The 11,700-nt window shown below is 35.3% G+C and overlaps 1 protein-coding gene across 1 annotated transcript; it reads left to right on the forward strand.

Annotated features, from left to right (window-relative positions):
• The first annotated feature begins 405 nt into the window (after positions 1–405).
• LOC6047791 (sugar transporter SWEET1) lies at positions 406–6,868 on the forward strand. Its single transcript, XM_001864766.2, has 4 exons — positions 406–716; positions 769–1,057; positions 6,496–6,615; positions 6,692–6,868. Exons 1-4 carry the CDS (start codon positions 547–549, stop codon positions 6,818–6,820), a joined length of 708 nt encoding a protein of 235 aa, XP_001864801.2. The 5' UTR covers positions 406–546; the 3' UTR covers positions 6,821–6,868.
• Positions 6,869–11,700: the final 4,832 nt, after the last annotated feature.

An 11,700-nucleotide genomic window follows, 5' to 3' on the forward strand; every position in this document is an offset into this window, starting at 1 on the left:
TTGTCACGCTAGATTTCGGTTTCGGACCACTGTGCAATGTCACCCCCGCTTACGGTACCAAAATTCGATCTCGTTCAACCCGATTCGAGCAGTCCTGGATGGAACGGGCCAACTCATGACGTGCTGCTGCTGTTACAATCAATGGTTGCGACCTCCCAAAAGTATGCCGTCAGCGTGCGCGCCAACAAACTGCTAATCCATCAACCAAACAAACTGACTGCCCGGTATCAGCCCGGTCACCGTTGGTTGCATTTCCACTATCTCCAGCGTAGTAAAGCTGGTTTGAGGGTGGTTCTTAAAAGTATATTATTCGTTTTTCATGGGAAGTATAAAAATAAGTATTTTTGATGAAAATTTGAGCAATATTAGATTAGACAGGAAAAAAAATCATTGACATTTTTCGTAGCACAACCCTAACCAAGCAAAATCACGACAAGAGGCTTGCTCTTAAAAGTGCGATTTTGTGGTTCAGTGCGCGATCTTCAGCGCGCGCCAGTATTGTAGCAGACTTCCAGCGGAGAGGCAACTCGCAGATCGTAGGACGTCATGGATTCGCTAGCACGTGGTTTGCTGCCCTACCGGGATGTGATCGGTAATGTGGCCGGCATGCTGACCGTGGCCCAGTTCCTGAGTGGGTGCTTCACGTGTAACAATATCCGACTTAAGGGCACTTCCGAGGGATTTTCCGCGCTGCAGTTTGTGCTGGGATGTGGACTGTGAGTAGAATTTAAAAAATGCTTAAACTCAAAATTAATTAACTCCCACCAGGACGGCCCTCCAGCTGCGGTACTCCCAGATGGTCGGTGCCGTGGCCATGATCCGGACCAGTGCGTACGCGTTCGCGATCTGCGCCGTGTATTCGGTGTGGTTCGCGGCGTACACACCACGAGGCCCACGGCGAACGGAGTTGTGGCAGCTGGTTCTGCGGACGGTGCTGGTCGTGGGCGGGATTCTGCTGTATGCCGGATTTGAACAACCCTCGAAGGTGGAGTACCGGTTCGGGTTGGTGGTGACCGGACTAACGCTGGGGTACATCGGACTGCCGCTGCTGAAGTTGGTGAGTTATGGTTGTAAATATCAGGGTCAAAATGGCAAAGGTTTCAAAACTATTTGTATTTTTTTATTGAAAAATACGAAAGTTCAAAAATGTTGTTGGCATGAGTGCTTTCCTTGGTACAGTATTTTGGAATTGCAAAAAAGAACATTTTTCAAAGAAATTTATCTCAAGGTGCAAGTTTTCAAGAACAAACTTTTAAGGAAAAAATAGTCATCGCTACTTCTAAATGTGTCTTATAGGAAATTTTCTCAGCTTCCCTATGATTCAAAGGGCGAAATGTTTTATCAAGACATTTCTGAGATATCTTATTTTAATGGTTTTTTTTTTGTTTTATATTCCTTCATTATTTATTGCAATTATTAAAATAACAGTTCTAGAAGCTTGTCAAGCGATGTGTCTTATAAGTAATAAACTCATCAAAATGTGCAAAATAATACATGGAACAACATTGTTAATGGTTTTAAAAAGATACACATTTTGAAAATTAAATTAGTAGAGTTTAAAACATGTGAGATTTTTTTCAGAAATTAAAATTATAAAACCATATTAAAATATATAATTTACAAGAAAACATAGATTATTGCATTTATCCTGAAGTTTATAACAATAATTTGTAGTGCAATTTTGATTATAAAACATGATTTGTATCCATTCAACTGTTTAATGTTTGGTAAAGGAAATATGTTATTTATTCACAAAAATCCAATAATTTCCTTAACAATCTCAAACCTGCAAAAATTTAAGTTGTAGGGGGAGAGGGGGTAATTTGCACCCCCGGGGCAAAATGCACCCCTGCTTTCCTCGGTTTTTGTAAGAATTTTCCGGGGAAAAAATCATAGAAATTGGAAGCATATCATTGCTAAACCATGCTGGAAAAAATTGAGCATCGTAGTATGAAAACAGCTTAAGTTATTTGCAAAACTTAAAATGTTGTGTTTTCATCTAATTTTCATTGAACTTTCATTATGATATTTGGACAATATAAAAAGCATTTATTGATATTGTAAGTGATGAGGTATATAGTTTTTGCCATAATCTTCCTTTTTCTATAGATAGATGTGTCCAAAAACATAAAAAAATGTATTTTTATTAAATTTTCTGCAAAAAGCGTGTGATGTCATCTAGTGGTGACTAGTGAAAACTACTTTTACCCGGTGCATTTTGCCCCGTTGTTGTAGTGCATTTTGCCTCAATGTTGTGATGCATATTGCCCCGCATGTTTGTATGAAATGAATCAAAAATGTTTTTGGAAATTTTATATTTTCGAACAATTTTGAGGTTTTTTAAGACTCTTTTCACATGGATGACAAAGAATAATAGTTGTTTTAGAACATCGAACAAAATTCTTCCACAGTAATGCTGTAATGGTTGAGAAATCACAGTTTTCCCTTAGGGGGTGCATATTACCCCCTCTCCCCCTAGCATCTAAATCCAAGATAAATCAGAGCAGATAGGTGATATTATGCAATAATCTTTTTCTTGTAAAAAATATATTATAATTCATTTTATGATTTTAATTTCAAAATAAACCCCACATATTTAAAGCTCGGTTAAAACATAATTTTCACAATGTTCAGCAATTTGCAACCTTTCATAATGTTGTTCCTTGTTTTATTTTGCACATTTTAATGAGTAAATGACACATAAATCACATCATTTGACAAGCTTCCTGAACTGTTATTACAAAGTTTCCAATAAAAAATTAAGGAATTTAAAACGAAAGACTTAAAAAATATATTTCTCAAAAATTTCTCGTTGAAACATTTCGCTCTAAGCAGCATTTGAAAGCTGAGAAAATTTCCTTTAAAACACATTAGAAAGTAGCGATGACCATTTTTTTTCTTCTTAAAATTGCCAAGAAAACACGCCGTGTGAAAACAAATAAAAAATGAAAATAACAAAAAAAAATTATGGTGAAAAAATTAAATAAAATGAGATTGTTTAGCATGTACGTTTTATTTTCCTGAAAAGTCGTACAACCTACAACTTTGCCGAAGACACCAACTCGTTAAGAAAATCCCTTCTCAAGATAGAGATTTTCAAATATTCACATGCTCATTTTGTATGTATGAATAAATAGTATAATAAAAACGGAATCTCAAAGAAATTCTCATTCAAATCAAAAATATACCAAAAAATCTTATCTCAGCAAATATTAGTCAAGTCGGTAATGTGTTGTATGAAATTATGTGATCTTTAAAATAATTAAATAAAATAAATAAATAAATTTTTCAAGAAATTTACCTGTAAGTGACTAGAATATGCTAAGCTTATGTAAGCCATTTTTCTATTTATGAAGCAAATTGAACTAGAGAATGACATTTGAGAAGGGTGTAACTTGTTTGAATATTTCGTCTTAATTTTAAAAGTTGCTGTATCTCGAAGCCGTATCAAAAAGTAGTCAAATCAAACTTGTAGAAAATTTTTGACGGGCTTTCTGTTAACAAACACTGAAATAATAATACACGCCGTTTCTATAAGATGTTTTGGTCATAAGGCTCAAAAGTTAAATTTGAAGGAGAGCCCTTGATTTTTTTTTTTCGTTGAATTTTTTTTAGAAATAGCCTAAAATATTGCAAATAGCCTCACACAAAATGCCGAATGGTTTGCCTCTCTGAGAAAAAATAATTCAACTATTTTTAATTTTTTTAAAAGATTTTTCTGAACGTAATTTTTTTTAAAGCCATCGCGGGAATCTATTCTCCTGACAATTTTTCATAAAAGTTTCTATATTGGCCTTTGTCATAAGTGCAAACCTTGTAAAGATTCAGTGGTTTAAAAAATAAAAATGTAGGAATACTGGAGTTTTGGCCGTTTTCTGTAAATTTTCACCATTTATATATGCGATACTTGATTTTTGATAAGTTTAACTTTGACAGCACTGCGATTTACCGTTTAGACCACTTTTCAAAAAAACTTTTTAACATTTTTTTGAAATTTTATTTTCTGTGTTAAAAGTTAATTATAAAAATGTTTTTTGAGCCGTATAATGCTCCAACATGGTTAAGGAATCATCCATATACTACGTGGAAACCTTAGGAAGGGCAGGGGGTTGGTTTCGATTATCCAAAAAAGATTTTATTTGTATGGAAATTGTCCACAAAAAAGTGTCCACGTGCTTTGTGGATGATCCCTAAACATCTGTTCTCAATTGGCCCGATTCGCCCCAGTTGATGGTGCACGTATTTTTCCTAAGTTTTTTTAACTCTACTTACATCTTTGCCGAAGATACCAAACAAATCAAAAAGTTACAGATTTTTCAACATTTACATAGCATGATTGCATGAACACTTGCCAAAATTGTATGGAGACTTGTATGAACGAAAGGATGATGCAAAATTGCTCTTTTGGGCAAACCAAAAGTGTATACAAAGTTTTAGCCCAAACAGTCAAGACTCGTTTATCCGATAAGGCTGGTACAAATATTTTTAAAAGTTTTTGTCACCCCCCCTTCAAAATTGGCCCGAAAAATCAGGGGGCAAAAAAAATATTTTTACAATAAACTTCAAAATTTCAATGAAAATTCAAGTGCAACCAGCACAGCAGAAATCAAATTAAAATACATTCTTCTGCGTTTAAAATCATTTTTTGCATGTTTGGGTTTATTAAAAAATCTTAAGATTTTTTTAAAATTTTCGATACAATTTTTGTTTTTGTCAGATCTAATGATTGCAAAACAACTGAACTAGTGTAAAATGCATTTTAAAACACTTTTTTCATTTAAATGTGAAGACTATGGCTTGTTATTTAAATTTTTATTTTTTTATTTTTTTGCCCCCCCTTGACCTCGGCCAGGGCCGAGGGACAAAAACTTTTTTAAATATTTGCATCGGCCTAATCTGTTGATTGACTCGTTTTTTAAAGTATTTGGTTATTCCAACTCAGAGAAATTTCAGCGATTTAAAAAAAAATTGTGGATAAATAAAAAAAAATGAAAATCAGCTTTAACATTTTTGAGTTTCAAGTAATTTTAGCGCAAAATTAATTACCTCGTCAAAATTTATAAAAAATTTGCTTTAGTTTCAGAGGAATTTGATAAAACATTTTAATACCAAAATATTAGCAAAATGTGCCATCCTGACTTAGAAAATTTTCCACAATTTCAAGCCATTTCTTTAGGGGGTTTATCAAAAATGTTTAAAATCAAGTTTGAAATTTCCGGTTTTCAATGAAAGCATTCGCTTTGAGACATCATTTTAGCGCAAAATTAATTATTTTGTCAAAATTTTCTCATAGGTTCAGAGGAATTTGATTAAACACTGTAATACCAAAAGAATACCAAAATGTGGTGTTCGACCATTGACAAATTCTGCAATTATGCAAACAATACCTTAAATTGGTATGATACCACATTTTGCTCTAGTATAATCTTTAAGACAAATTTTAAAGGGTCCAGAAACGCATTTCCTTTGTTATTTACCCATGCTCGGGTACAAACTTAATAAAAGCATAAACAAGAGCATGTGTGAGATCTCTGTTAAATGAAATTTTGGTGAAATGATTGCACGCATGAAATTCACGACAAATATTTTTTCAAACTTCTAAGCTCGTTTTCTCAATTTGCAGAAATTGTATATGGGACATTTATGCGAACAAGGCCAGTGTAAGCTGTTGTGTTTCATATTTTTATAGGACCTACTAAAAAAACTCTAAATTTCATTACCGCCATCTTGGATTTTAAATCTATGAATCACTTTTGAGTAGATAAGGGGTCATACGTAAGCTCGACAATCAAGAATGGGACAAAGAAATAAATCGCGATTCGACTATCGGAAGATTCGATAACTCTTAGACTTAGTGTATTTTTTCCAAGGCCTTCGCTGCCGTTCTACGCATAATTGTCCCATGTTCAAAGAAGTGCAACTGAGAAAAACGCGATTGAAATTTTTCGACCGATTTCTGAGTTTCTACGCATAATTGTCCCATGGGTTCCTATTCGCTCTATGTGTCCCTAATGGCCCCAGTTAGTAGTTAATCACCCTTATTTGTGATTCTCTTGCTATACAACAGGTAAACAAGACATATTCCTTAGTAAAACTAATGATTCCGTGTAAGAAAATACTTGGTGGGACAATTATGCGTAGAAGTACAACGATGGGACAAACAGACTTGGTGTTGTTTTTAATGAGTTTCCGAACAAAGTACAAGATTTTATGTGTTTTTCTTAAAGTACACGTCAAACTAAACTTAAAAATGTCATAAAGTCAAAATCGTCCAAATCTGACATGGGACAATTATGCGTAGAACGGCAGTTCGGATAATCAGTCATATTCATCGTTTACAGATGTTCAGAGTGTCTTTCCTTACTAAGGTGATTTTTTTCTGTTTAGCAAAACTAATTTTCATATGATGAAAATATAAATTTGATCTGATTTGCAAACAAAAAAAAACGACGACAACTCCAACCGTAACTAAATTAGCACTTTTCCCTTCCCCAGGGCGAAGTGATTCGACGTCGCAGCACCGAGGGATTGCCCCTGCCGGTGATTCTGGCCAGCAGCGGCGCCTCGGTCCTGTGGCTGCTGTACGGCATCATCCTGCACAACTACTTCATCATTGTGAGTATATTTGCACTCGGAGAAAAACTTTTGCCGCTGTTTATGTTACTAATTTTTGGTCCCACACATCTCACAGGTTCAGAAAGTGATTGCCATCGGGCTGTGCACGGCACAGTTGTCACTGTTTGTGATTTATCCACGGTCCAGCGCCCCCAAAGCAGCAGCCACGACGAAAGCCGGAGGACGACGGGCGAAGCGAGATTGAATTCATGAGGGTTGAACGATTTCCTAGATAGAGTGAATAAATTGCTTAGAACGATCTTGTCGTGGTAGATTGGATGATAATGCGAAATGGCTGCTTTGGTCATAGAGTCAGAACAAGAACTTTAAAGTTCAGATGACTTCAAATTCATTACAAAAAAGTAGCTTCACCTTTTTTCACTGTGCCTTCGTGGCTTCATGCCCAACGTGCACTAGAAATTGCAAGCTTTTCCAAGTGTTAATTTACAGTCTATTGTTTTAGATTCAACGTGATTTGAATCTGTCTACATAAATAATCCCTTCCCGTGTATTGCATGTGTTTTGCACTTCTGGAACGTGAATAGACAGATATGCAAAAGGGATTTCTTCCTCGTCACAACCCTGCTCTGAGTATATTTCCCGTAAGTCTAGCCTCCCACCGACTCTTCCATGTTCCGAATACCTTACATTATATTCTATTAGCAGGATCTGGGAGGGAGAAGCGAAGAGGTCTTCTTATTCTTATTCATTTTCTTGTTGTTGTTTTTGTTTTTTGTGCAAGATAATTTCTCTTCCCATTTAAATTTCCAGTCAGTCGTCATCTGCCCTTCTTGACCAAACAAATTTTCTTGCAGCTCATTTCAAAATAGTGCTCAAGATCGTGCATGACTCATGTGATGCAACTTTCTCCGCGATTTTTTTTTTTTATTCATAACTTATTTTTATTTGGTCCTCTTCGGTGCCGAGACGAGGTAGGACCGCAAATCATGAATGTGACATAAAAATAATGAAAATATTTTTTCAACTAATGACAGCAAGGGTCATTTCACACCATACTTGCAGGACATGAAACCACAGAGTAACACAGAGCGAGCAGTCCGAAGAAATGTCGTTTTATTTTTGGCTCAATAAGGTTTGCTGGTAGCAGGCGTGCGATGTACCACAAAGTGGAACCAAAATCGAATGGCAGTAGTGACTCTGCCTTACTCTGTGATGAAACCGATCACTTTTAATTAATCTGGGTGGGTTTGCTGCTTTTCAACTGGGTGCTGAACTCGTTGAAGATCCTCCACAGCTCAGCCGAACTGTAGAGTACCTCCTTGCCTTGTTCCTTCGTGACTCCACAGGCGTGAGGGGCCAGTATTTTGTTTGCTGCTTCCTGCTTGTCGAAGGCGATCCTTCTGTTTTTTTTCCGGAACCGCACCAGACAGCGGAGGAAACTATGCCGCCGTGAGCGCCGGTACTGCCGGACTTAGTTTTCTGTCATTTTCCTTTCTGGTTGCAATAAAATGCAAAACCCGAGCATTGGAGGAAGTAAAGTGAATTCGCTGTGACATGATCATTCTTCCGAGATGCCGGCTTTGCAGAGCGATTGTTTGAAAAACGGTGGCTTATCTTAAATTGGGTACTAAAGCCCTATGTCAATTTTTATGAACAACGGTAAAAAACACGATTAAAAACCATTTCTGATCACTTTTTTTTTCATTTTAATGCAAAAAAAAATATTGACAAGACAACATTTTTTCGATGGATCAACTATGGTCCCCTTGGAACGAGTTGTCAAGTAGGAGCTTTTCTGTCAAGAAGGACCGCGGGGTTAATTTTTCAAAATTGATTTAAAAATCCATTTCAAACTCTTTGTGGTCGTACAAAGGGTCATTGTACTCAAAAAAATAAGCTTTATCGCTGTAAACAATAATATCAGCAATCTAAGCATTTTAGGACCCAATTGAACGATCTTAATTTTTAGGCAAATTTTACGTACGATGATTTTTTTTCCATAAAAAAAGAAAACGTTCCGCTTCCTTTCTATTCATGTCAACCTCCAGCTCGCCGTTTTTTCCCGCTTTGTTCCTATTTCCATCCAGAGATTTTTTTTCACTTCCTCCACAGCTCTGGTTGTATTGAACGATTTATATATTTAAATACATTGGCTAACTACTACTAACTTAATAAGTCTTAGTTTAAGCACATGTATGTAAGACATTGATGTATAACATTGATTGATTCATGGTCACATTGGAAATATATCTCATGAATATATATTTTAAACTAAATCTTATCAAAAATAAGCAAAAATTGAAAAATAAATAAAGTTAATTATTTTATTTTAGCCGAAATTGTCTCAGTCCGAAAAAACATTTGCAAATTTAAAAACTTTTTTAAATATATTTTGCTAACAAATACAATACTGCTCTAACCAAATAAGAACAGTAACAAAAATTTAAGGCGGCTCTCACTGACAGTTCGCAAGTGGCTGACACTGACAACTAGGTGTATTCTTCTCCGCCCGACTCAGAGCAGGATGAGTCGCACACATGCCTTAATGCCTTATTCAGAGGCTCCATCTTCCTCCCGTACCTGTTGTAAGTCTCCCGCTAAAAGGCCTCTTTTGCCCATAGGCGGCCCCACGTCCTGAAGATGTGTTTACCTGTGGCATTTTACGGGGGGCAGGGATGATCTTGGTGCGATGTGCTTTTATTGCCACTCCACTCCACTGGCAGCCACGTGGTGCGGCGATATGAAGGATAGGAGCAGGTCCTTTCCCCACAGTTAACCGTTTTGTTCTGGGGCGCGCGAATGTGCTGTGCATGCACGACGACGTCGGGGCTATGAATATATTATTAAAGAGGACTCCTCTCACACCCCCACCGTCACATATGGCACCTACGAAGCCCAGCTTGTTCGTCACCTCTGGACTGTCATATCGCTGTACCGTTGTGGGTCGATAGCTAAAAGGACATTTTGAGTGTACGCAGCAAACAAAAAAGAAACATGTTTGTTTCGCATTTTTACCTTTCTTTGAAATTTCAAATTCAATGGGTAAGAAGGGACCATCCATAAACCACGTGGACACTTTTTTGAAATTTCAGACTCTACGACCCTTAGTTGCTGAGATATTGCCATGCAAAGATTTGAAAACGGAAAAAATGATGTTTTCTAAGTCTCATCCAAACAACCCACCATTTGCTAATGGCGATATCTCAGGAACTATTGGTCAGATATTGAATGATAAAATATGAAACATTCGTGAAATTTTGTGATCTCTTCGAAAAAAATATTTTCAATTTTTTAAAAACAAGAAAAACATTTCAAAATGGCAAAACATTCAATATTATGCCCTTTAAAAATGTTAGTCTTGATTTAATTTTGTTTAATATTGCTTTCGAAAAGATCACAAAATTTCACGAATGTTTCACATTTTATCATTGAAAATCTAACCAATAGTTGCTGAGATATCGCCATTAGTAAATGGTGGGTTGTTTGGATGAGACTTAGAAAACATGAATTTTGTCCTGTATTTAAATCATTGCATGGCAATATCTCAGCAACAAAGGGTCGAATCAAGCAAAATATAACTTGGAAAAGGTGCACTTAATCAAAATTTCACTACATTACTTTTTGATTGCAAACATTGAAAAATGAAGTTGAAAAAAATTTGCGATCAATATTTCGTTTTTTTTTTTGAAGAATCAGTATTGATCCAAAAATTCGAAACTCGGTCAAAGATTTTTTGCACATTCTGGAAATTTCTGAAAAGTTGGCATTTAAAGCATATAACAAAATAAAAAAAAAGAAATAGAGCAGTTCTCTAGGATTTCGGTCATTCGATTTTTTTTGTATTTTTTAATCCGACTGAAACTTTTTTGGTGCCTTCGGTATGCCCAAAGAATCCATTTTGCATCATTAGTTTGTCCATATAATTTTCCATACAAATTTGGCAGTTGTCCATACAAAAATGATGTTTGAAAATTCAAAAATCTGTATCTTTTGAAGGAATTTTTTAATCGATTTGGTGTCTTTGGCAAAGTTGTAGGTATGGATACGGACTACACTGGAAAAAAATGATACACGGTAAACAAAATTTGGTGATTTTTTTATTTAACTTTTTATCACTAAAATTTGATTTGCAAAAAAACACTATTTTTATTTTTTTTATTTTTTGATATGTTTTAGAGGACATAAAATGCCAACTTTTCAGAAATTTCCAGGTTGTGCAAAAAATCATTGTCCGAGTTATGAATTTTTTAATCAATACTGATTTTTTTCAAAAAATCGAAATATTGGTCGCAAAATTTTTTCAACTTCATTTTCCGATGTAAAATCAAATTTGCAATCAAAAAGTACTTTAGTAAAATTTTGATAAAGTGCACCGTTTTCAAGTTAAATCCATATTTAGGTGACTTTTTTGAAAATTGTGGCAGTTTTTCATTTTTTTAAATTAGTGCACATGTTTGCACACTTTTGGAAAAAATATTTTTGAAAAGCTGAGAAAATTCTCTATATTTTGCTTCTTCGGACTTTGTTGATACGACCTTTAGTTGCTGAGATATTGCAATGCAAAGGTTTAAAAACAGGAAAATTGATGTTTTCTAAGTCTCACCCAAACAACACACCATTTTCTAATGTCGATATCTCAGCAACTAATGGTCCGATTTTCAATGTTAATATATGAAACATTTGTGAAATTTCAATACCCAAACATTCAATATTACGCCCTTTTAAAATGTTAGTCTTGATTTGAAAATTTTGAAAATAATGTTTTCGAAAAGATCGGAAAATTTCACAAATGTTTCATATATTAACATTGAAAATCGGACCATTAGTTACTGAGATATCGACATTTAAAAATGGTGGGCTGTTTGAGTGAGACTTAGAAAACATCAATTTTCCTGTTTTTAAACCTTTGCATTGCAATATCTCAGCAACTAAAGGTCGTATCAACAAAGTCCGAGGAAGCAAAATATAGAGAATTTTCTCAGCTTTTCAAAAATATTTTTTCCAAAAGTGTGCAAACATGTGCACAAAAAATACTTTTCCGCTCGTAGGCTGCCATTTACACCAAAACTAATATTTCTTCAAATATCTTTCGATGTTCCATAGGGATTGAGTTGGGCTACAAAG

The sequence above is a fragment of the Culex quinquefasciatus genome, chromosome 3 (genome assembly GCF_015732765.1).
Source record: "Culex quinquefasciatus strain JHB chromosome 3, VPISU_Cqui_1.0_pri_paternal, whole genome shotgun sequence".
In the NCBI taxonomy this organism is placed as follows: domain Eukaryota; kingdom Metazoa; phylum Arthropoda; class Insecta; order Diptera; family Culicidae; genus Culex; species Culex quinquefasciatus.

What these genes read in the sequence shown, in the direction of transcription:
- LOC6047791 (XM_001864766.2), top strand. Translation starts at nt 547, where the DNA reads ATGGATTCGCTAGCACGTGGTTTGCTGCCCTACCGGGATGTGATCGGT. An exon ending in TTTGTGCTGGGATGTGGACT is followed by an intron (nt 717 to 768) that starts GTGAGTAGAATT and finishes AACTCCCACCAG; the next exon opens with GACGGCCCTCCAGCTGCGGT. An exon ending in TGCACAACTACTTCATCATT is followed by an intron (nt 6,616 to 6,691) that starts GTGAGTATATTT and finishes CACATCTCACAG; the next exon opens with GTTCAGAAAGTGATTGCCAT.